The 26,634-nt window shown below is 41.5% G+C and overlaps 1 protein-coding gene across 1 annotated transcript in view; it reads right to left on the bottom strand.

Moving 5' to 3' along the window:
- Window positions 1-21,422, bottom strand: part of SNX3 (sorting nexin 3) — a 42,388-nt gene extending 20,966 nt beyond the window's left edge. The window contains exon 1 of the mRNA XM_012753120.3: window positions 20,950-21,422. Coding sequence (XP_012608574.1) covers window positions 20,950-21,111 — 162 coding nt within the window. The 5' untranslated portion in view covers window positions 21,112-21,422. The remainder of the gene's footprint in view (window positions 1-20,949) is intronic.
- Between the last annotated feature and the right edge of the window lie 5,212 nt (window positions 21,423-26,634).

The following is a 26,634-nucleotide window of genomic DNA, read 5'->3' as shown; positions in this document are numbered from 1 at the left end:
TCTGGGAGGCCTAGGCAGGCGGACTGCTCGAGGCCAGGAGTTCGAAACCAGCCTGAGCGAGACCCCGTCTCTACTAAAAATAGAAAGAAATTAATTGACCAACTAAAAATATATATACAAAAAATTAGCCGGGCATGGTGGTGGATGCCTGTAGTCCCAGCTACTTGGGAGGCTGAGGCAAGAGGATCGCTTGAGCCCAGGAGTTTGAGGTTGCTGTGAGCTAGCATGATGCCATGGCACTCACTCTAGCCAGGGCAACAAAGTGAGACTCTGTCTCAAACAAACAAACAAACAAACAAACAAACAAACAAACAAACAAACAAACAAACAGTAGCTCACTGCTGGGCATAGTGGCTCACGCCTGTGATCCTAGCACTCTGGGAGGCAGACAGGGGAGGATTGCTCAAGGTCAGGAATTTGAAACCAGCAAGAGCAAGACCCCATTTCTACTAAAAAATAGAAAGAAATTAATTGGCCAGCTAAAAATATATAGAAAAAATTAGCCTTGCATGATGGCACATTGTAGTCCCACCTACTTGGGAGGCTGAGGCAGAAAGATTGCTTGAGCCCAGGAGTCTAAGGTTGCTGTGAGCTAGGCTGATGCCACGGCACTCTAGCCCAGGCAACAGAATGAGACTCTGTCTCAAAAAAAAAAAAAAAAGATTAAAAATTAAAATATAAAAAATAAAAAAAAAAAGTAGCTCACACCAGTAATCTCAGCACTTTGGGTGGCTAAGGTAGGAGGATCACCTGAAGCCAGGAGTTTGAGACCAATCTGGGCAATATAGTGAGACTGTCCTAAAAAAAATTATTTCAATTAGCTGGATATGGTCCCAGCTACTCAGAAGGCTTAACTGGGAGGACTGCCAGAGCACAGGAGTTCAAGGCTGCAGTGAGCTATGATCTGGCCACTCACTGTACTCCAGCTTGGGATACAGAGCGAGAGACCATGTCTCTCAAAAAAACAAACAAACAAACAAACAAACAAACAAAACCCTGCCATTTACCACAATAATTAATTAGGAAGTATTATTACTTCACACATATTATCATTTGTTGAATATTTAATGTAGAGCAAATACTATGCCTTAAGTCTCATTTAATCCCCTGAAGTTTCATTTTATGGCTGAAGAAATTCAATGACAGGAGTTAAGTAATTTGCTCAGGGTCACATGTCTACTAATAGGCAGAGAGAGGATTCTTGCCCATGTTCAACTTCAAAGTCCATGCTCTTAAATCACACTATGGTTACAGCACCTGACCCCAAGTGGATATTAAATAAATAAAGCTTAAAACTCCACATTTAATAAAGATCTCAACAACTACTACGAGGAAAGGGCTTTCATACTTAGTTAAGAGCAGGAGTCCTCAAACTATGGCCCGCAGACCACATGCAGGTGTTTTTGCCCATTTGTTTTTTTACTTCAAAATAAGATATGTGCAGCGTGCATAGGAATTTGTTCATACTTTTTTTTTAAACTATAGTTCAGCCCTCCAACAGTCTGAGGGACAGTGAACTGGCCCCCTGTTTAAAAAGTTTGAGGATCCCTGGTTAAGAGGCTCTTAAAAAAACTTAAACATTCCATAGAAAGTGCTTTTGAGCACCCCAAAATTAACATTAAAAAAGCATAATAATATGAATGAAAATGAACATAACAATGTAAGACCTTTTCTCTTCAAAATATAGAGCCTAAAAGAAAGGTATAAAGTAAAAAGGTAATGGTGGGAACTGCTGGAATAGTGGAGTGAGAAGCTTGGCAAAACCAAAAACTCAGTGATAAAACTCAGTGACATGTTTAGACAAACATGTCAAAAACAAATACATTGGGATTCTGGAAATTGGGCAAAGGCATTCACCAAAAATTGAAAAGTGTTCATTCAAGAAAAACTACTGAACCTCAGGTAAGAAGAGTGGAAGTCTGTAGTGTTTTTAGTCTAGGGCTGCTACCATCATTACCATGCCCCACCAGCTCTAGAACCAGTGGTAGAACCAGTGGTTCTACCAGGGTGGGGCAAGCTATAAAAACCAGCACCATCACTGTTGGAGGGGGCTCACTGGTTAGGTGTAGAATACAGAAAAGTCCCAAATGCAGGCATATTGTTGAAAACAGTAGCAATATTGGCAGCAAACAGTAGGGAAGGCCAATATTGCAGCAATCCAAGGTTGTAATACTAGGGTCAAGCAACAAACCAACAGACTTGGCAAGAGTTTAACAGGGAGATCCAGAGAATTACATAGCCATGATGAGCCCTGATAAGCTCCCACTTATCCCTCCCTGGTGGACTGAAAGGCTGTGTATTTACACAAAGCTGTGCATCTGCTCAGGAAAGCCTGGAAGGGACCCTAGTTATCTACACTTCAATGGCTGAATGTGAGACATTTCACAGATACAGGAGAGCTATGGACATGAGAAGACCTGACACAGGTCTAGCGAGGTGGCTCACGCTTATAATGCTGGCACTCTGGGAGACTGAGGTGGGAGGATCTCTTAGGTTCAGAAGTTTGAGATTGCTGTAAACGAGGCTGATGCCACTGTATTCTACCCTGGGCAACACAGTGACAGAGTGAGATTCTGTCTCAAAAAAAAAGAGACTTGACACAACACAAAGTATTATAAAAAGCTGGGGCATGGGACTGCAAACTAGTTCAACCAATAAATAAAAAAAAAAAAAAATAAAAAAAAATAAAAAGCTGGGGCAAACTTATAAACTGTCTGAACTTCAAATTCATTCCCCAACCTACATATAGATACATTGATTGGCAAAACGTAGTAGAGCCTTACTGGCTCAAAGTATTTATGCAAAACCTTTGACCAATCATTTCTGACCACTAAGGTAAGCTGATAAACTAACCTAGGGGTGATGACCCCTTGGAAGTCAGGCTTTAAAAAAAAGAAAGAAAGAAAACAAACAAAAAAACTGATTGGAGCTATCGGCAGCCTCACACTACAAACTAAATGTAGGCAAGTCCCTAAACAGCAACAAAATAACCTCCCCTAAGCAGAGGTGCAGGTGATCTAACTCACAGTCTCTAGAATATATTACCTAAAATGTTCAGTTTAACAAAAAATTATGAGATAAGCAAAGAAATAGGAAAGTGTGAGCCATATAAAGGAGGGAGAGAAGTCAATAGACACTATCTCTGAGGAGGCTCCGCTGTCAAGGATTTAGAAGCAACTATTGTAAATATGTTCAAAGAGCTAGAGGAGGCCAGGCGCTGTGGCTCACGCCTGTAATCCTAGCTCTTGGGAGGCCGAGGCGGGCGGATTGCTCAAGGTCAGGAGTTCAAAACCAGCCTGAGCAAGAGCAAGACCCCGTCTCTACTATAAATAGAAAGAAATTAATTGGCCAACTGATATATATATATATAAAAAAAAATTAGCCGGGCATGGTGGCGCATGCCTGTAGTCCCAGCTACTCGGGAGGCTGAGGCAGAAGGATCACTCGAGCCCAGGAGTTTGAGGTTGCTGTGAGCTAGGCTGACGCCACGGCACTTACTCTAGCCTGGACAACAAAGCGAGACTCTGTCTCAAAAAAAAAAAAAAAAAGAGCTAGAGGAAATCATGCTTAAAGAATTAAAAGAAAGTACAGTGACAGTGATTGAAGGAATAGAGAATCTCAACAAAAAGATTATAAAGAATGACCTTAGTGGAATTATGGAGTTGAAAAGTATAACAGAAATGAAAAACTCATTGAAGGGGCTCAAGAGCAGATTCAAACTGACAGAAAAAGATTCAGCAAACACGAAGACAGATCAAGAAATTGTCCATTCTGAGGCCAGACTTGGCGGCTCACACCTGTAATCCTAGCACTCTGGGAGGCTGAGGGGGGAGATTGGTTGAGGCCAGGAGTTCGAGACCAGCCTGAGCAAGAGCAAGACCTGTCTCTACTAATAGAAAAATTAGAGCAAGAGCAAGACCCATCTCTACTAATAGAAAAAGTAGCTGGGCGTTGTGGCACGTGCCTGTAGTCCCAATTATTTGGGAGGCCAAGGCAAGAGGATTGCTTCAGCCCAGGAGTTGGAGGTTGCAGTGAGCTACCATGACGCCACAGCACTCTTCCTAGGGCAACAGAGTAAGACTCTGTCTTGAATAAAAAAATTGTCCATTCTGAAGAACAGAAAGGAGAAAAATGAAGAATGAACAGAGCCCCTAAGACCTGTGGGACACCATCATATTTACCAACACAAGTGTAATGGTATTCCCACAAATGAGAAAAAGAAACAATAAATATGACTGAAGGCTTCCCAAACTTGCTAAGACCTTTTATCCACACTTCCACAAAGCTCAATGAACTCTAAGTAGGAAATATATTATAGAGATCCCCAACTAACAAACATCATGGTCAAACTGTTAAAAGTCAACCACAAACAAAATCTTGAAAATAGCAAGAGAAATGATGACTCATCATATACAAGGGACCCATAATAAGATTAACAGCTAATTTCTCACCAAAAACAATGTACATAAGCAAGCAGTGGCATACTCAGATTGCTGAGAGAAAAAAATAAAGAATTCCACATCCAGTATGGCAGGCAGAATTCTAAGACGGTGCCCAAAACTGCCACCCCCTGGTATACATACCTCCCCTGGGTGTGGGTGAAGCCTATGAATATGATGGATGTCACTTCCGTGATTAGGTTACATTATATAGCAAAAATATAGGGATTTTACAAGTATAATTAAAGTCCCTAATCAGTTTGACTTTGAATTTACCAAAAGATGATTTTGTAAGCAGTCTTAACAATAAGGTGATCCCCTTAAAAGCAAACTTTAGTCTTCCTTGAGATCAAAGAGATATTTCTACCCTAGCCTTGAAGAGAAAGGTTGCTATAAATTCTATAGCTACAAGAAAATTAATTCTGCCCACAGTTACGTAAACATGGAACCCGCCAGCCTCAGATGAAGCCACAACCCTGGCCAACCCCTGGATTATAGGCATTATGCCATGCTGAGCAAAGAGCCCGGTAAGCCAAAGTAAGATTTCTCACTTACAAAAACTGGTGAGGCGACTTCTGGGGCCCCCCTCTCTTGGGGCCCCAGAACATCGTCCACAAAAAAAAAAAAAAAAAAAAAAACTGGTGAGATAATATGTGGTGATATTTTAAGGTACTACATTTGTGGTAGTTTTTTGTTTTTTCCCCCTAGAGATAAGGTCTCCCAGCCTGTCACCCAGGTTGAAGTACAGTAGCCCGATCATAGCTCACTGTAACCTTGAACTTCTGGGCTCAAGCAATCATCTTGCCTTGGCCTTCCAAAGTGCTGGGATTATAGGTATGAGCCACTGCACCCAGCCCATTTGTGGTAATTTTTAATGCAGCAATAGAAAACTAATACATCCAATAAAACTATGCTTCAAAAATAAAAAATAAAACATTCCAGGATGAACAAAGACTGCAAAGATTCACAGTTAGCAGAATTGCCTTATAAGAAACACTAAAGAAAGCCCTTCAGGCTGAAAAAGAAATAATATCAGATGGTAACTAGAATCCACCTGAAGGAATAAAGAGCAGCAGTAAAGGTAATTACATAGGTAAATATATATATTTTTCTCTTTTCTTCCTTTAGCTGATTAAAAAGACAATTGCATAAAACTGTATTAGTGGTGGTATAAAGATGACAACTGTATACATGACAATGATAGCACAATGGGAGAGGAAACAGAGGTATATGTTTTTTTTTTAATTTTTTTATTTTATTTTCTTCATTTTAGCTTTCTTTAAATCTGCCCTTGTAAGAAATAGAGGTATATTGGAGCAAAATTTCTACATTTTACTGGAATTTAGTATTAATCTGATGTACATTGTGAAAAGCTGAGGCATATTGTTATTCCTAGGTCAACTACTACCACTATAATTTTTCAAAAAGTAGAAAAAAAGGGAACACATTCAAGTTTATGAAATGTAGTGCTGCCTGATAATTAAATGAAAACATTTTTTAAGTAAAACAAAAAAACACTCAAAAATTAAAATGGTACACTAGAAAATACCTATTCAACACAAAAGGTAGTAAAGGAGGAACACAGAAACAAGTATCAAAATGACAGACGTAAACCCAATCACACCAATAACTTCATTAAATGTAAAATGTTTTAAAAACACTCTCCAAAGGTAGAGATTATTGGGGCAAGTAGTGGGGGCTCACGCCTGTAAAACCAGCAACTCACGGGGCTAAGGTGGAGGACTTCTTGAGGCCAGGAGTTCGAGGCTACAGTGAGCTACAATCATGCCATTACACTCTAGCCTGAGCAACAGATAGACTTCCATCACTACAAAATATTACAATAGCTGAGTGTGGTGGTACTCATCTGTAGTCCCAGCAACTCCAGAAGCTAAGGTAGGAGGATTGCTTGAGCCCAGGCATTCAAAGTTGCAGTGAGCTGTAATTTTGCCACCACACTCCAGCCTGGGTGACAGAGCAAGACCCTGTCTCTAAAAAGCAAACAAAAAACATTAAAAATGAAAGGACGGAAAATTATATACCCTGCAAATAACCATAAGACAGCTGGAGATTACCAGGTTCAGTGGCTCACGTCTGTAATCTCAGCATTTTGAGAGGACAAGGCAGGAGGATCGCTTGAGGACAGGAGTTTGAGGTTGCTGTGAGCTAGGCTGACGCCATGGCACTCACTCTAGCCTGGGCAATAAAGCGAGACTGTCTCAAAAAAAGAAAAAAAACCTTGCCAAACAAATTACTGTAACAATTCAATCTTTATACCTGTTGGTTTATTCAACAACCAAAAATTTAAATTAGGAAGTCATAAAAATGAAAGTTCTCTGGGCATTTCAATGAAGCTACAACTGAAGTTATTAATATTTATGCTTTGCAGCTTGTTCAAAACAAGTCAGCCCTCAAAATAAATAAATAAATAAATAGCCATATATACCTAATGACTACTATATACAGCAGTTTTAGACAAAAGCAGATCAAAAGTTCTAGAGAAAAGTAGGGCATAGTGCTGTATGCCTGTAGTCCTGGTTACTCTTTGAGGCCCAGGAGTTTGAGACTACAATGAGCTAGCTATAACTGTAAGGTCTAGAGAAAGGCAAATCAAACAACATATTCCTTCTAAATAATCCATTAAGAACTATATTTATAACTGATGGCCTACTTCAACCTATAAAGCTTTTTCTTAATTTTATGAATGATCAGATTCTATGTAATTCTATGCGATTAACAATATAATCCTTTTTCTACAATGCTCTCTTAGCTTTAACTTTTCTTTTCTTTTTATGAGATGTGTTCCTGCTCTGTCACGAGAGTTGGAGCGCAGTGGCATGATTATAGTTCATTATAGCCTTGAACAACTGGTCCCTTAGCTTTGACATTCTTTTTTTTTTTTTTTTTTTTGAGACAGAGTCTTGCTTTGTTGCCTAGGCTAGAGTGAGTGCCGTGGTGTCAGCCTAGCTCACAGCAACCTCAAACTCCTGGGCTCAAGCAATCCTGCCTCAGCCTCCCGAGTAGCTGGGACTACAGGCATGCGCCACCATGCCCAGCTAATTTTTTCTATATATATTAGTTGGCCAATTAATTTATTTCTATTTATAGTAGAGATGGGGTCTTGCTCAGGCTGGTTTCGAACTCCTGACCTCGAGCAATCCGCCCGCCTCTGCCTCCCAGAGTGCTAGGATTACAGGCGTGAGCCACCGTGCCCGGCCAGCTTTGGCATTCTTAAAACTTTCTCATATAGCAGCTCTTGGCTCCTTACATGTTTGATGCTTATTTTTTATACAATTCACAATATTTTCTTAAGTTGAATTTTAAAATTCTATCCTGCCACGAATAAATATGGATGTTTTAAAAACAGATTATTCTTGTTCATTTTAAATGACTGCCTCAAGTTATGGTACAGATTTCTTCTCAAAATAGAAAAAAAAAATCATGTTACATCAGAAAAAAAAAAAGTGCAGTTATGTATTTATTGCCAGAAATGCTTAAATATGTATTAGACTTTGAGATTTAGGATCACAAGTAGCAAAAGTCAAAATATTTTTCTCATAATGTGTACAGTGAATTGAAGATACTACTGCCTAAGTCCTTGCTTAGAATTATGGTGGTTCAAAGGCATGACAATAAAGTATAAAATATTTTCTAAGTTAAAATTTTTTTTTTGAGACAAAGTCTCACTCTGTTGCCTGGGACAGAGTGCCATGGCGTCAGCCTAGCTCACAGCAACCTAAAACTCCTAGGCTCAAGCAGTCCTGCTGCCTCAGCCTCCCTAGTAGCTGTGAATATAGGCATGCACCACCATGCCCGGCTAATTTTTTCTATATATTTTTAGTTGGCCAATTAATTTCTCTGTTCTAAAGACATCTCCAACAGAAGATGATACTTTAAACTCATTCAAGGAGAATGACAGTAGGGCCTGAGTCCGAGTCTGACTCTCAGCCTTGGTTGTAAGGTCACACAGCCTTATCTTCCCCATCAGAATCTAGAACTTTTGGCTCTCATCCCTCTCCTAGTCTTCCAAGATGTTTTGCCAATGTTGTAAAAAAATGTTTTTTTATCATGGAAAAAATTGAGTCTCTTAATAGGCAGTAGGGGGATTGTTTTTCCAAACTAAAGAAAAAATTACTAAGAGACTATGTCACTTTGGCTATCCAAGTCAATATTAACAATGCTAAATGCATTTTTTAAAAGACTGAGTGTAAGAGAAAGAACCACGTAATTTTTGATAATTGTTCTTGCTGTTGTGATCTGATGCCCTTATATGAGAGTAGGCTGACTTCTGAGACTAGAAAAGTGTCAAATTATGAATGCTAGGTGATGAATACCTTAAGTTATTGGCTTTTGATTAAAATTTAACTTAGAAGGCTGTGCGTGGTGGCTCACGCCTGTAATCCTAGCACTCTGGGAGGGCGAGGTAGGCAGATTGTTTGAGCTCAGGAGTTTGAGACCGGCCTGAGCAAGAGTGAGACCCTGTCTCTACTATAAATAGAAAGAAATTAATTAGCCAACTAATATATATAGAAAAAATTAGCCAGGCATGGTGGCGCATGCCTGTAGTCCCAGCTACTTGGGAGGCTGAGGCATTAGGATCGCTTGAGCCCAGGAGTTTGAGGTTGCTGTGAGCTAGGCTGACGCCACGGCACTCTAGGCCGGGCAAGAGAGTCTCATGACTCTGTCTCAAAAAAATACAAAAAACAAAGGAGGAAGTGTGTGCAAAGGCCTGGATACAAAAGAACCAGCGGCAAGGGTAGGTAGAGCGATTAACTCTCCCCTCCCTTGCATCTTGGAATGCTGGTGGGCACCCCAGCGGGTGGAGAGACCTGCGGACACCAGCCCAGAGATGGCCACCACCAGTGAGCGGTAAGCCTGTAGCGGACGAGGCACCAGGCTTCCAACTCCCGCAGAGCACTTCCCTGTGCACAGACCTAGCCACGTTGCAGGCGCCATATTACTTCATTCGCCCCTCCCCCGACCCTATCCTAGGCTGCAGAGAGAGACAATATAGCCACCAGCCGGAGGCACCTCCAAGGAATGGGACCTTCCCTTTTGGGGCCCTGCAGCTGACTGAGGGGAACTCAGACTGTGAGCTCCCCACCCGCCAACCCTCCCAGGAGCTGCTGGCCCGGTGATCCTAGGAGAATGGGGAAGACCCTGAGGCTGAGAGACATAGACCTAGCTTGGGCTCCCCGTGGGTGAATTGGGACTGGCACTGCTCTCCCTGGTGGGGATACAGTTTGAACTCTGGGACCCAGAGGTCAGACCTGCAGACCAGATCCCCTGTACCCAGGTCTCTCATTGCCCGGGACACAGAAGGGATATATGCGAACAGCCTACTGAGGTGTGTGTGCCTCCAGGGGCAGATCAGCGTCCTAAAGGGCAATCCTCCTCCCAAAAGGTGGCCGTGCACCCAGCCCAGGTGGCGTTCCTGCGCAGGGAACCTCCCGGCCGGCATCACAGCCAGGGGAGGCCCAGTGGTGTGAGGTCTGGCCTGCTGGCAGAGGCCCAGGAGTAGCCACGGAGTTGGGGAGGGTGGAAAGAAGCGAGGCCCACTCCAGACTGCGGGACTCAGATAGCCCCACCTCTACACACAGACTCTCTGACTGAGCATGGTCATTCCAGCCCTTCCTTGGCAGCTTTTCCCCAGAAGCAGAAAACAGAACTTTGACCCCTACTGATGGCACTGGTGGTGCCTAAGGGCAGGCTTACCCAGCCCAGCTCCGCCCAGACTCACTCCCAGACCAGTCCGCACTGAGAGAGAGAGAAAAGGACCCACCTGGAAGTCCCAGGGCCCGACTGACCACCTGAGGCACTAGAGTGCCTCTCCAGGGGAACAAGAGCTGGTCATAGGTCACAAAAACAACAGCATAGCCTGTTCCTCCAAGCAAGCGCCACCTACTGACAGGGATGGCATCCTGCACAGCCTTTTCATGGCACCCACTGACTCAATATACAGGGAGTAGTCGAATCTCACCCACAGACACCACCTAACAGCTCAGAAACTAAACAAGGCATGTGACTACCCAAACAAAAACCTAAAGGAAAGAAACAACAACTGATCAACATGGGAAGAAATCAGCGAAGGAACTCCAGAAATATGAAGAACCAAACGGAAACCACACCCCCAAAAAGAAGCACCAGCCCCTTAGAAACGGACACCAACCAAAATCAGGCAACCAAAATGACAGAAGAGGAATTCCAAATGTGGATCATAAGAAAATTCAACGACCTGCAAGAACAACTCAATAACCAACACAAAGAAACCACAAAAAGCCTCCAGGACCTGGAACAAAAGTTCACTAAAGAAATCGATATAATGAAGAAAACTTTAACCGAACTCCTGGAAATGAAGAAACAATTCAGGGAACTACAAAATTCAGTGGAAAGCCTCAAGAACAGGGTAGATCAAACAGAAGAAAGAATCTCAGAGATTGAAGATAACATCTTCCACTTAAATAAATCAGTCACAGAGATAGAGCAGAGAAACGAGAGAAAAGAGCAAAGCCTACAAGAGATATGGGATTATGTGAAGAAACCTAATGTGAGGGTCATAGGGTTGCCAGAAGGGGAAGAAGACAACACTCAAAGGTTGGACAAGCTATTTGAAGATATAATAGAGGAAAATTTCCCAGGCCTTGCTAAAAATCTCGATATACAAGTTCAAGAAGCTCAGAGGACCCCTGGGAGATTCAATGCGAACAGGAAGACATCATGACATGCAGTCATCAGACTGACCAAAATATCAACTAAAGAGGCCCTTTTAAAAGCTGTAAGACAGGTCGGGCACGGTGGCTCACACCTGTAATCCTAGCACTTTGGGAGGCTGAGGTGGGCGGATTGCTCAAGGTCAGGAGTTCGAAACCAACCTGAACGAGACCCCGTCTCTACCAAAAATAGAAAGAAATTAATTGACCAACTAAAAATACATATACAGGGCCGGGTGTGGTGGCTCACGCCTGTAATCCTAGCTCTTGGGAGGCCGAGGCAGGAGGATCGCTCAAGGTCAGGAGTTCAAAACCAGCCTGAGCAAGAGCGAGACCCCGTCTCTACTATAAATAGAAAGAAATTAATTGGCCAACTGATATATATATAAAAAAAAAATTAGCCGGGCATGGTGGCACATGCCTGTAGTCCCAGCTACTCGGGAGGCTGAGGCAGAAGGATCGCTCCAGCCCAGGAGATTGAGGTTGCTGTGAGCTAGGCTGACGCCACGGCACTCACTCTAGCCTGGGCAACAAAGCGAGACTCTGTCTCAAAAAAAAAAAAAAAAAAAAAAAAATACATATACAAAAAATTGGCCGGGCATGGTGGCACATGCCTGTAGTCCCAGCTACTCGGGAGGCTGAGGCAGGAGGATCGCTTGAGCCCAGGAGATTGAGGTTGCTGTGAGCGAGGCTGACGCCATGGCACTCACTCTAGCCTGGGCAACAAAGTGAGACTCTGTCTCAAAAAAAAAAAAAAAAGAGCTGTAAGACAAAAGAAGCAAGTAACATACAAGGGAAAGCCAATTTGAATAACACCAGACTTCTCTACTGAAACTTTACAAACAAGGAAAGACTGGGCCCCCCCATTCTCACTCTTCTGAAACAGAACAATGCCCGGCCTAGAATCTTATTCCCTGCAAAACTAAGTTTTGTATATGAAGGAGAAATCAAGACATTCTGAGATAAGCAAAGACTGAGAGAATTCACCAAGACAAGACCAGCCCTTCAAGAAGTACTCAAAGCAGTGTTACCCATGGATCAGCACAATAAACACTCAACGAATGTAAATCTACTCAAAGCTAAAGATCAAAGCCCAGACACTACAATGGCTTAAGAGAGAAAACAAAGCAACAAAGTTCAACCCAACATAATGAACAGAAATCTTCCCCACCTATCAGTTATCTCAATAAATGTGAATGGCTTGAACTCCCCACTCAAGAGACATAGGCTGGCAGAATGGATAAAAAAAACACAAGACTTCCTCTTGTTGCTTCTTACCTAAAAAAAAAAAGAAATAAAAAAAAAAAAAAAAAAAAAAAAAAACACAAGACAAGTATCTGCTGCCTTCAGGAAACACATCTAACCTGCAAGGACATTGGCCTAGGCAAAGAATTTATGGAGAAGACCCCAAAGGCAATCACAACAGCAACAAAAATAAACAAATGGGACCTAATGAAATTAAAAAGCTTCTGCACAGCCAAAGAAACTGTCAAGAGAGCAAATAGACAACCCACAGAATGGGAGAAAATTTTTGCAAGCTACACATCTGATAAAGGGCTGATAACTAGAATCTATTCAGAACTCAGGAAAATCAGCAAGAAAAAAATCAAACAACCCTATCAGAAAATGGGCAAAGGACATGAATAGAAACTTCTCAAAAGAAGACAGAATAATGGCCAACAAACATATAAAAAAGATTCAATATCTCTAATCATCAGAGAAATGCAAATAAAAACCACAATGAGATATCACTTAACTCTAGTGAGAATGGCCTTTATCAAAAAGTCCGCAAACAACAAATGCTGGTGTGGATGCGGAGAGAGAGGACCACTCCTACACTGCTGGTGGGACTGCAAACTAGTGCAACCTCTGTGGAAAGCAATATGGAGATACCTCAAAGCGATACAAGTAGATCTACCATTTGATCCAGCAATTCCACTACTGGGCATCTACCCAAAAGATCAAAAGTCACTTTATGAAAAAGACACTTGCACTCGAATGTTTATAGCAGCACAATTCACAATTGCAAAGCTATGGAAACAACCCAAGTGCCCATCAATTCATGAGTGGAGTACTACGCAGCTTTAAGCAACAATGGTGATATAGCACCTCTTGTATATTCCTGGATACAGCTGGAACCCATTCTACTAAGTGAAGTATCTCAAGAATGAAAAAACCAGCACCACATGTACTCACCAGCAAATTGGTATTAACAGATCAACACCAGAGTGGACATATATAGGAGTAACATTTATTGGGTGTTGGGAGGGGGGAGGAGGGGATGGGTATATACAACCACAACGAGTAAGAAGTGCAACATTTGGGGGATGGACATGCTTGAAGCTCTTACTCGAGGGGGGACGGGGGCATGGGCAATATAAGTAACCTTAACACTTGTACCACCGTAATACGCTAAAATAAAAATAAAAATTAAAAAAAAAATCTTCACAGCCAAGGAAGCAATCAACAGAGCCAACAGACAACCTACAGAATGGAAGAAAATATTTGCAGGCTATCCATCTGATAAAGATGGTTATCCATCTGATAAAATAACCAGAATCTACAGAGAACTTAAGCAAATAAGCAAGAAAAAAAGTCAAACCACCACATTAAAAAGTGGGCAAAAGACATGAACAGAAACTTTTCAAAAGAAGATAGAAAAATGGCCAATAAACATATGAAAAAATGCTCCAAAACCATAATGAGATATCACCTAACTACAGTGAAAATGGCTTATATCAAAAAGTCTCAAAACAATAGATGCTGGTGTGGATGCAGAGGGAAAGGAACACTTATACACTGTTGGTGGGACTGAAAACTAGTGCAACCTCTGTGGAAAATAGTATGGAGATTCCTCAAAGAGCTAAATGCAGACCTACCATTTGATCCAGCAATCCCACTACTGGATATTTATTCAACGAATAAAAAGTCATTTTATCAAAAAACACTTGTACTAGAATGTTTATAGCAGCACAAGTAATAACTGCAAAGATGTGGAAGCAACCCAAGTGCCCATCAATTCATGAGTGGATTAATAATATGTGGCATATGTATACCATGGAGTACTACTCAGCCATAAGAAATGAATTCATACGTTTTGCAACAATCTGGATGGAACTGGAGACCATCCTCCTAAGTATTCAAAAATGGAAAAATAAACACCACATGTACTCACTATTAAATTGGAACTAATCAGCACTCATGTGCATAGACGGAAGTAAAACTCAACAGAAATCAAGCACGTGGGAGGGGGGAGGCAGGGATGGGTGAAATAATACCTACTGGGTACAATGTACACTATCTGGGTGATGGGCACACTCAAGCAGTACAAAAGCAATCCATGTAACAAAAACATTTGTACCCCTGTAATATTCTAAAATTCAAAAAATTCAATATAATAAAAAATTGACTTGCTATTTATTCACACACAAAAAAAGAATAAGGAATGGACAAGAGATGAGGGTCAACAGGGACCTCAACTACTACATCTGCAAAACAGGGATATTATCCATTCTGCTTAGTTAAGTCAAAGATTGAATTTATATATGTGTGTATATATATATATAGACAGTGCCTTACACATAATAAGCACTCAAGTAATGAGCTCACCTTTTTTTTGAGACAGAGCCTCACCCTGTTGCTCGGGCTAGAGTGCCGTGGCATCAGCCTAGCTCACAGCAACCTCCAACTCCTAGGCTCAAGCAATCCTTCTGCTTCAGCCTCCCAAGTAGCTGGGACTACAGGTATGTGCCACTATGCCTGGCTAATTTTTTCCTATATACTTTTAGTTAGCCAATTAATTTCTATTTATAGTAGAGATGTGGGTCTCACTCTTGCTCAGGCTGGTTTCGAACTCCTGACCTTGAGCTATCCTTTCACCTCAGCCTCCCAGAGTGCTAGGATTACAGGTGTGAGCCACGCTCGGCCATGAGCTCACCTTTTATAAGCATCAGTAGCCAACTGTTACCACTTTTTCCTCAGGTAACTTAATCATAGCACAGAATTTAATAGTAAGCTCTTTTCAGCTGTTTTATTTTGCCTGGCTGCATATTACCTACTGTGGATTACGGAAGTCAACTCCCCAGTCTCAATGGTTTCAGTATTGAGATTTCTTTCAATGGGTTCAGACATTTTTTTTTTTTTTGAGACAGAGTCTCACTTTGTTGTCCAGGCTAGAGTGGCATGGTGTCAGCCTAGCTCACAGCAACCTCAAACTCCTGGGCTCAAGGCAATCCTACTGCCTCAGCCTCCTGAGTAGCTGGGACTACAGGCATGTGCCACCATGCCTGGCTCATTTTTTCTATATATATTAGTTGGCCAATTAATTTCTATTTATACTAGAGACGGGGTCTCAATCTTGCTCAGGCTGGTTTCAAACTCCTGATCTTGAGCGATCCTCCTGCCTTGGCCTCCCAGAGTGCTAGGATTACAAGAGTTCAGACATTTGAAGGAGCCCTAACAGTAGGCTGTAGATAACAAAAGTTTTATTTATTTATTTTTAGACAGAATCTCACTGTTGCCCAGGCTAGAGTGCCATGGCATCAGCCTAGCTCACAGCAACCTCAAACTCCTGGGTTCAAGAGATCCTTCTTTTTTCTCTTTTTTGGAGACAGAGTCTCACTCTGTTGCCCAGGCTAGAGTTTCGTGGCATCAGCTTAGCTCACAGCAACCTCAAACTCCTGGGCTCAAGCAATCCTTCTGCCTCAGCCTCCCAAATAGCTGGGACTACAGGCATTCGCCACCATGCCTGGCTAATTTTTTCTATATATTTTTAGTTGTCTGGTTAATTTCTTTCTATTTTTAGTAGAGACGGGGTCTCGCTCTTGTCCAGGCTGGTGTCAAACTCCTGACCTCCAGTGATCCTCCCACCTTGGCCTCCCAGAGTGCTAGGATTACAGGCATGAGTCTCTGCTCCCTGCCACCAAAGGTTTTAATACACTATTTTTAAATAAATGAACTGCAGGTATGGACCAATTCTGACCCAAGACCAGAATATTTCAAATATATCCCTGGCTCTGACACTGATTAGATAACTTACTTTGGGTGACAGACAACCTTTTGTACCTTGGTTCCCTAATATTAAAATGAACATTATAGGCCGGGCGCTGTGGCTCACGCCTGTAATCCTAGCTCTTGGGAGGCCGAGGCGGGCGGATTGCTCAAGGTCAGGAGTTCAAAACCAGCCTGAGCAAGAGCGAGACCCCGTCTCTACTATAAATAGAAAGAAATTAATTGGCCAACTGATATATATATAAAAAATTAGCCGGGCATGGTGGAGCATGCCTGTAGTCCCAGCTACTCGGGAGGCTGAGGCAGGAGGATCGCTTGAGCCCAGGAGTTTGAGGTTGCTGTGAGCTAGGCTGACGCCACGGCACTCACTCTAGCCTGGACAACAAAGCGAGACTCTGTCTCAAAAAAAAAAAAAAAAAAAAAAAAAAATGAACATTATAGAACAGAGTCCCTAATAACCTAATATAACAGGGCTGTTTTTTAATTGTCACTGCCCTCCTCTCCATCTTCCCATTTCCTTAAGGGATGGATTAGGTAAGGATAGAAATCTTCACTGCTAACAACATATCTCTCCTTGATAGAAATCCTGGAAAAGTCAGTTGCAACTAGCAGTAAAAATGTGTATCAGACAACATCTCATTGGCCAAATGATTGAGCTACACAGATTCTGCAGATGTCCTTTGGCATCAAAATACCATGATTCTTTAAAACATCATTTTGGCTGGGCGCAGTGGCTCACACCTGTAATCCTAGCACTCTGGGAGGCCAAGGTGGGCGGATTGCTCGAGGTCAGGAGTTCAAAACCAGCCTGAGCAAGAGCGAGACCCTGTCTCTACCATAAATAGAAAGAAATTAATTGGCCAACTAATATATATATAGAAAAAATTAGCCGGGCATGGTGGTGCATGCCTGTAGTTCCAGCTACTTGGGAGGCTGAGGCAGCAGGATTGCTTGAGCCCAGGATTTGGAGGTTCCTGTGAGCTAGGCTGACGCCATGGCACTTATTCTAGCCTGGGCAACAAAGCGAGACTCTGTCTCAAAAAAACAAACAAAAAAAGCCATCATTTTGGCCCTTATGCTTAGAAATCCTAACACAAATCTAAGAATAATTTATTTCTCAGTTTCCAAGCTAGATATGACTCCCAATTTAGGATGAGATGACTTACCCAACAAATATCACCCATACAGGTTTAGAATGGGAAACTATCAAGATGCTGCATTTACTTTGCCTCTTCCCTGCCAAAATTTTTATTAGCCAATTTTACTATTTAGCTTTATGTTTTAACACACTTCTTCAACTTTTAAAAAGGCTATTTGGTTAAGTATTAAATAAGATAGCTTAGCTTGTGTTTTTTTTTAAACAGGGTCTCAGTACTCAGGCTGTAGTTCAGTGGTGGGACCATAGCTCACTGCAGCCTCAGACTCCTGGGCTCAGGTGATACTCTCGCCTCAGCCTCTCGAGTAGGTGGGACAACAAGCACATGCCACCACACCTAGCTAAGTTTTTTATTTTTTGTAGAGACAGGGATCTCAATATGTTGCCCAGGCTGGTCCCAAACTCCAGGCCTCAAGTGATCCTCTTGCTTTATTTAGCCTCCCAGAGTGCTGGCATGACAGGTGTGATCCACCTGCTCAACTGGCTTCTTTTTATACCACATTTGCTCAGTAAAGGTATACTTCCATGACAAGTAGGTTTCTTGATGAGGAAATCTAACAATTTTAGTAACTCAACTGCATATCGACACAGAGAAAAGGTAGTTGATCACTAACTTAGAAGATATCTGTATTTACAAAGAGCTAACTTATGAGTGCTTATTATGTGCCAGGTATGTACTAAAGGGATTTATTTGCCTTATCTCATTTAGTCCTAAGAGGTAGGTACTATTAATAGCATACACACCTTCTGCACAGAGAGGAAGTAGCGCTTTGATTTTGTATCTTACCTGCTAGTAAATGGTAAATCTATTCCTTGAACCCAGGACTATCTCAGAGCTCAAAAAAGATCCATAATTCCATTCTTGTTTGAAACAGTTGCCTCTAGGTTAATAGATCTTAATTAATTTAAAATCTCCAGAAAATTAAAGTTACATTACAGCACAAACTTCATAAACAGTAACTGAATTTCCCTTTCAGTCTTCTCTTTAATATACCAAATAATTCTAGACCCTGAGCTTTCCTAAATCTTTAATCATTTATGGTGCTCTCTGCTGTACCTACCCATTAGAACAATTTAAAAAAACATTAACACTGTGCCAATTATTTTCAAAAGCCCAGAAATACTAATCAAATGATTCTAATAGTCTTAAATGCTATTCTCAAACCAAAAGATAAATGGAGATTAGGAAACTTGCATTTTAAAGTACTACCATCCAGATAAAATTACCCTGTGAATTAGAGTAATTTCAATCAGATCCTATAAAACTGGACATTTTTTTCAAGACCAGAATTAGAGAGTAACTATAAGATAGTTTAAGGGCCCAAATTCCAGAACATAAAACGGTTTTCACATGGCAAATTTAATAGCAAAATGCAGGCAGTAGGGGCTAGGGAGAGCAGCAACAGTTTAGAAAATAATAAATAAAATTACAAAATGTTTAACTTATTCATCTCATAGCTATTATACCTTAATATAAAACTATAATTACTCTAAAAAATCATATGTTGCTTAAATAAGGCCTAATGTATTACTATATGGTATCTTGAGTTTTAACACGTTACATACAAAGAGAAACTCAAGGGCATTTCATAGACATTAAAAATTCTATTACGTTTTCTTATAGGGCACCTGCATTTATGACTGTAACAGTCATTAACAAGCAAAAACACTGGCTTATATAAAAGTACAAACCAGAGTAGGTATAAAATTTGTTAATTCCCTAACTCATTAATCACTCTTAAAAATGATTATTTTCTTTAACATGCAAATGATGATACCAAAAACAACTTATATTTTTGAAGTGTCACATCAGCTATTTGGTAGTAGGTATCACATGTATAAAAAGGGGGATTAAGTTATTATACTAGAATCCACTTGCTATAATGCACTCAGCAAGATAAACACAAAGTTATTAAGTGAAGGAAGCGTAGGCAGGAGATTCTAATTCAATTGTGTGACAGGAAGTACTTACTATGGAACTTTAGAAACAGGAATACCAAGTTCTGTTTTAGCACAAGAAAAAAAAAGAAAACACACTGGTGAATAAGGGCAAAAGAGGAAGTTCTTTTTAGTAAACCATCTGCCATACATTAAAGACAATCCAAAAACATTCCAAAAGTTAAAAAAAAAAACTTTTCCACTAGGTTTATATGAGATGGCTTCTCTAGGTGTACTGGAGCCTGGACTTTGCAGTATCTCTATAACACAATAGCTTATGGCTCATGTTTTACACATCCCTAGAGAGACAAAAGTTGGTTTGTAAAATTAAACTGTTTCATATCTTAAAGTTTGATGATTAACTTTATTTAGCAACACTAACTGCATAACAATCATTTTTATGCTGGGCATGGTGGTTCCAGCCTGTAATCCCAGCACTTTGGGAGGCCCAGGCAGGAGGATCACTTGAAGCCAGGAGTTCAAGACCACCTTGGACGACATAGTGAGACCCCAACCTCTTAAAAAAAAAATGATTTTTTAAAAAGTGCTTAAGTTTCACAACAACGTGAATATACTACTGAACCATACACTTAAAATGGTTAGGATAGTAAATTTTATGTTGTGTTTTTTACAACACACAAAAGTGCAAAAGTTAACGAGAAATTATCCCACTTAAACACGAATAATTTGTTATGTAAATTTTGATTACTCTAAAGCCAAAATCATCTTATGCTTAATTTTTAATAAGGCAATTTGTTGTTGTCTAACTGCTCGATTAGTTTTATGTAATTAATTTTTAAAGATACCTCCAAATATGGGCAAACTCTTTAATCCTGAATTACAGAGTGAAAGTGAAGCACTATTCAATTAGCATCTTTCAAATCATCTGAATTACTTGTTGCCAACAAATACTAGTTATGAAATTATAAGTGTGTGTTTTACTCCAGCTGATTCCTTCATTCAGTTAAGTGTAAATCTCAAAATTAAGAGCCCAAGTTCCCTAAATGAACAGTCTTTTCTTAAAGCAATCGTAGTTTTGGATTGTGAGGTAGGCAACACTCACCACACCTCTCAGCCTTTAGCAAGACGGTGGCCCCAAATGCTAAGGTCAAGAATTTCCAATCACTATTCTCGCTTAACTCAGCCCTATCAAAATATTTGTCAGGCTTTTGTGTACTCCCATTAAGTTCTGTTCGTTCAGAAGAGTGTACAACCTAGGCTAGTTAGTTCAGTAGCTCGGAAAGGGCCTGGAGCAAGCAGCTTGGCTTGGCCACCTCTGGGAAGTCTCCAGGAAAAGAAAACTGGGAAAAGGCTTCAACTTTTCGCAACCCTCCTATCTCAGTCAACATCTCACTCCCTTCCCAGCGAAGGGCTGTGTTCTGGAAAGATCTACCCCTTTCCAAGTCAAATGTCATTCCCAGACTGGCTGCTTGCGGGGGCAAACGGCGCTCAACCCACGCCCTCTTTTTCGAGCACCTTCTTCCAGTGCCAGCGCTGGGCTCGCTCTGCAGCCCGCACACAAGCCCTACACGAAGAAGGACCCAAGCTGACGACCCCGGCCCGCCGACAGGGCTGTCTGACTGCCTCTGGAAGGGGCCTCCCCGCCGCGGCTGCCTGATGCGATTCTCTCCTGGGTAGGGTGAGGACCCACGGCCGCCGGAAGGTGTTTCTTGGGAGAGGGAAAAGACGGCCTCACCTTGACCCTGATTTCGTACGTGGTGAAGCGGCCCCGGCCGACCCCCACCGTCTGCGGGTTGCTCACATCGATCTCCAGGAAGTTGCTGGGCGGCCCGTAGGCGTCGTTCAGGTTTTGCGGCTTGGTGATCAGCCGCCGGGTGTCTGCTACGGTCTCCGCCATTTCGCTGTAGCAGCCGCCGCCACCGCGGGCTCCCTCCGCCCCTCCGCCTTCCTCCGACACCGCTGCTGCTGCCCGCCGCGGGGACACGGGGCTCGCGCGCAGCGGTCGCGAAGCGAACGAGCACGTAGGGCGGGCGTTCACCCCGCGCGCGAAGCTCCTCCCCACGCCCCTCGGGCTTCCGCCACTGTGCCGCGGGGAGAAATAGCTGACTCGCCGGAACGCCCCACCCGGGCCCTGGAGGCCCAGGCGAGGCCGCGACGGGCACTACGGACTTTGAGGAGAAGCGGTGTCACGGGACCTGTGGTCGCGGGCCGGTCCTGGCCGGACTACAGCGCCCACAATGCACCGGGCGAGCGCGCCGCCGGGCTGTGGCCTGGGCGCTGAGGACCCGGACGCCCGGGGCTGGCGTTTCCTGTCTCGGCGCTCTAAGAGCGCCGGAAGCGGTCTTCGGGACCTGGGAGCTGCCTGGGCAAAAGGGAAAACGGCCAGACTTGGGAGGTTTGCCCGCAAGTCGGAACAAAACTGCCTCTACTAAGTCTGTGCCTGGCGTCTCACCGTGAGCCCTGGAAAATGCCCTCTGAATAGCCTTTAACAAATTCCTTAAATGATGATTTTGACATAAACCCGAGAGTTTCCCCAGACGTTTCTGTATTGATAAATTGGAGTCAAACAGAAAAGCCTGCCGAGGTCATAGCATTGAGGTAAAACCATTTTCTGGAGACAGGTCTGCCTGCTAAAACGAAACAATAGGTAGTAGGAAAGCTGAAAGCTGTTTGTGTAGCCTAGTTGCCACTCTTTGATTTTTCACGAAGTCCCGGTAAGTTTAAAAAAAAAAAAGTGGTAAATATATCTCTACACCTGAAATGCAACTCAGGTAAGCCTTTATAAGAAATGGAAAAAAAAATAAAACTATTAATTAGATCCCAGTTTATCACTACGAGTCCAGTAGCAAATGCAGGTTTTAGACGTGGAGATACAAAAAATTTCTTTATCTGCTGGGAGAGTTATCTCCTTTCATATTATGGTCTCACAACTATTCCCACTTTTTAAAAAATATGTTGAGTTTCTGTAACCTTATTCACTTTAAATAATCTGATCTGTCCCTTAAACTGAAAATTTTCCTGTAAGATCAATAGCAACTTTAAAAAAAAAAATTGTATTCACTTAAGGGGTACAAGTGCAATTTTGTAGTAGTAAAGTCTGGGCTTTTAGTGTGTCCATCATCCGAATAATATACATTGTACTCATAAAGTAATTTCTCATCACCTCCCTCCAATGCAACCATTCTTAATAGCACTAAGAAACACTGGAATAAAAATAAATTACTGAAACATGTTGTGGATTATTTTCCAGAAACATCAACATCCATTCATTCATTCAACAAATATTTATTTAAGGTCTACTAGGTGTTTCACTCTGGATACCAGAGAAAAAAGTGTATATAAATCAGGTTTGTAGTCTAGTGGATAGTTTATCTTGGGAAGACAAACAAATAATATACCTGTCAATATGATTGGTGCTATGAAGAAAATAAAACTGGATAATATGAGAGTGACTGAGACAAGCTTATTTAATAATTTGGTCATATAAATCCTCTCTGAGTATATCTCTCTTTCAAAGAGTCCAAAAGTAAGGGTAATACCAGAATAAATATGCCCAGACTCCCTGCTAGGCCTGTCTCCTGATGCCAGAGAGCAAATGGAAACTTGACCGGTATGATTACAGTAGTGAGCTCAAGAAATGTACATATGCCTGTTGATCAGAAAGACGTATGAAAAAAAATTTTAGGAAGTAAAAAAAAAAACAACAAATGTACATGAATGACTCTGAATTGAAGTATATGAGAGCTAAAAGACCAGGAACTACTGTATTGTGTTGTAACTGTGACACTTAAACAAAGCAATCGTGGAATATTCTCAGAAAGTTTCTTTGTCATTCCTTGGAGGCCACTCAGGGCAACCTTGGGTGACAGCAACAAATTCCTGCAGTGAAAAACCAGATACAGGCCTGGTGCGGTGGCTCACGCCTGTAATCCTAGCACTATGAGAGGCCAAGGTGGGCGGATTGCTCGAGGTCAGGAGTTTGAAACCAGCCTGAGCAAGAGGGAGACCCCGTCTCTACTATAAATAGAAAGAAATTAATTGGCCAACTAATATATATAGAAAAATTAGCCAGGCATGGTGACACATGCCTGTAGTTTGAGCCACTCAGGAGGCTGAGACAGGAGGATTGCTTGAGCCCAGGAGTTGGAGGTGCTGTGAGCTAGGCTGACGCCATGGCACTTACTCTAGCCTGGGCAACAAAGCAAGACTGTGTCTCAAGAGAAAAAAAAAACAAACCAGCTACACAGGATAGCATCATAACACCATATACAGTTAAAGAAGACCTTGGTTTAAACATCAGGGCAAAAAAATTATTTTTCAGGAGTTACAATTGCATTTTTAGGATACAAAAGAATACAAACCCAAAACGCTATGTGAATTAAGAGAATTTAGTGGCTGGATGAAAGAAAATAAAGAATGTACTTAATAGCTTTCCTTTGCCCAGGCAATTTCTACTTAAAAAGGAAATGAAAAAAAAGTCCTATTCACAACAGTAATCAAAAGTACAAAATACCTAGGAAGGAAGGAAGGCACAGGATCTAGAACAAAATTATGAAATTTTGTTAAAAGATAAAACCTAAACAAAAAATGAATGTGTGTTCCTGGATGAGAGGACTTAATATCATAAAAATGTCACTCCATCCAAAATTAATAATTTAAGACAATTATAATCAGAATCTCAATGTGGTTGGTTTTACCATCGCTTCTGCCATGGATAGGTGGGTCCACTAGGTAAGTTTTTTTAAAAGTTCATAAGGAGTCCACTTACTCAAGGCTTCTTGGGCATAGCTCCAGGCCATAGTCCTTAAAATTTGGCTCAGAATGAACCTTTAAATTATTTTACAGAGTTTGGCTTCTTTTTCCATTGACAAGATTGGTGTTCAGACATGGGACTCAGAGAAGACTCAGGATCCCCTTGAAGGAGTAGCCCGAACTCAGCACCAGGTACCGGCATAGACCCTTTGGGCCCCCCAACTCCAAGCTTCTCCTTGGGTGGAACTGGTGGAATTCGGTTACCTATCATGGCACCTAAAGTTTTGCCATGTGAACAAGTTCCAGTTTTGTCAGAACAAATTTGGATCCATTTGTCTTTTACAAACTGAATATTGCGGGAGTATAAATGTTTTGGTTACATAGATTCTTTTTGCACTGCTTGGGTCAGGTTATAAGTGTGCCCATGCCTGGATGGTGTGCGTTGTACCCGTTGGGTATGATTTCACCCATCCCCTCCTTCCCCCTCCCACCTGCTTGATTTCCATTGAGTTTTACTTCCGTCTGTGCCCATGAGTGCTGATTGGTTAGTTTTTTTGTTTTTTTTTTTTTTGTTTGTTTGTTTTTTTTTTGTTTTTTTTTTTTGAGACAGAGTCTCACTTTGTTGTCCAGGCTAGAGTGAGTGCCGTGGCATCAGCCTAGCTCACAGCAACCTCAAACTCCTGGGCTCAAGCGATCCTCCTGCCTCAGCCTCCCGAGTAGCTGGGACTACAGGCATGTGCCACCATGCCCGGCTAATTTTTTATATATATCAGTTGGCCAATTAATTTCTTTCTATTTATAGTAGAGACGGGGTCTCGCTCTTGCTCAGGCTGGTTTTGAACTCCTGACCTTGAGCAATCCGCCCGCCTCGGCCTCCCAAGAGCTAGGATTACAGGCGTGAGCCACAGCGCCCGGCCTGATTGGTTAGTTTTGATTTAATGGTGAGTACATGTGGTGTTTGTTTTTCCATCTTGGAATACTTTCCTTAAGAGAATGGTCTCCAGTTCCATCCAAATTGTTGCAAAAGGTATTAATTCATTTTTCTAATGGCTGAATAGTACTCTATGTTTACATGTACTATATTTTATTAATCCATTCATGAATTGATGGGCACTTGGGTTGATTCCACATCTTTGTGATTGTGAATTGTGCTGCAATAAAAATTCTAGTGCAGGCCAGGCATGGTAGTTCATGTCTGTGATCCTAGCACTCTGAGAGGCCAAGGTGAGAGGATTGCTAGAAGTCAGGTGTTCAAGACCAGCCTTAGCAAGAGTGAGACCTTGTCTCTACCAAAATTAGAAAAAATTAGCCAGATGTGGGGCACATGCCTGTAGTCCCAGCTACTTCTACTTGGGAGGTAGGAGTGAGGCAGGAGGATCGCTTGAGCCCAGGAATCATTGCAGTGAGCTATGATGATGCCACTGCACACTAGCCAGGGCAACAGAATGAGACTCTGTCTCCAAGAAAAAAAAAATTCTAGTGCAAGTGTCAAAAAAAGTTCATATGTTGGAGAATAACCAAGAAGATAATGAAAATGAAAAAAAAATTAAAAAGAGGACTTGCTTTACCAAATATGAAAACTTAACTATAAAGCCACTATAAATGAGAGTATGGTTTTGGCTCACTATAAAATAGAGTATAGAAACAGATTACAATAAAGATTTTACTATTATTATAATAAGGTATGTAAAAAACTAGAACGTAATAATTTTAAAATTGGGAAAAAGGATTACAATAAAGAACATGACATATAACAAAGAGACCCTTTCAAATCATTGGGGAAATTGTGCCAGCACTATCAGATTTCCAGGGATTAGGGAACCACAAAGCTAGTCCTCTTTTTTATACTATATATGAAAAAATTCCAGATAGATAGATTTAAACATAAAAAAACAAAAATATTTAGAGAAAATTTAGGAGAAAAGTTGTATAATCTTGAGGTAAGGGAGTGCTTCCTAAACAATATGGGTAACAAGCCATAAAGAAAAAGTATGCATTTAAGTACATAAATAAATAAAAATTATATAGCAAAAGGTATTTAAAAGGAGAGAAGTAGATATAAAACACATAGCGTAGTAATAAAGCCTAATATTCCTAATAGTAAAAGAACTCCTAGGCCGGGCAAGGTGGCTCACGCCTGTAATCCTAGCACTCTTGAGAGGCTGAGGCTGGTAGATGGCTTAAGGTCAGGAGTTCAAAACTAGCCTGAGCAAGAGCAAGACCCCGTCTCTACTAAAAATAGAAAAAAATTAATTGGCCAACTAAAAATACATATAAAAAAATTAGTCGAGCATGGTGGTATGTGCCTGTAGACCCAGCTACTTGAGAGGCTGAGGCAGGAGGATTGCTTGAGCCTAGGAGTTTGAGGTTGCTGTGAGCTAGGCTGATGCCACGGCACTCTATCCTGGGTAATAGAGTGAGACTCTATTTTTTGAGACTGTCTCAAAAAAAAAAAAAAAAGGACTCCTACAAATTGATATGGTTGTAAAAGACAACCTAATAGAAAAATAGGCAAAGAATAGGGATAGATAATGGCCTAATTCTAGAAAAATAACTTATCTATGAACAAACACCCTAAGAGGTATATCCCTTGAGTAGTATATTAATCATCACAGAGTTGATGGTTTTGGTCATTAAAATTATCCATTTCTCTTTATTCTGAGCTCAC

Source organism: Microcebus murinus, chromosome 5, assembly GCF_040939455.1.
Source record: "Microcebus murinus isolate Inina chromosome 5, M.murinus_Inina_mat1.0, whole genome shotgun sequence".
Classification (NCBI taxonomy): domain Eukaryota; kingdom Metazoa; phylum Chordata; class Mammalia; order Primates; family Cheirogaleidae; genus Microcebus; species Microcebus murinus.
The sequence above is the reverse complement of the archived record's forward strand: the minus strand, read 5'-3'. Positions and strand labels throughout refer to the sequence as shown.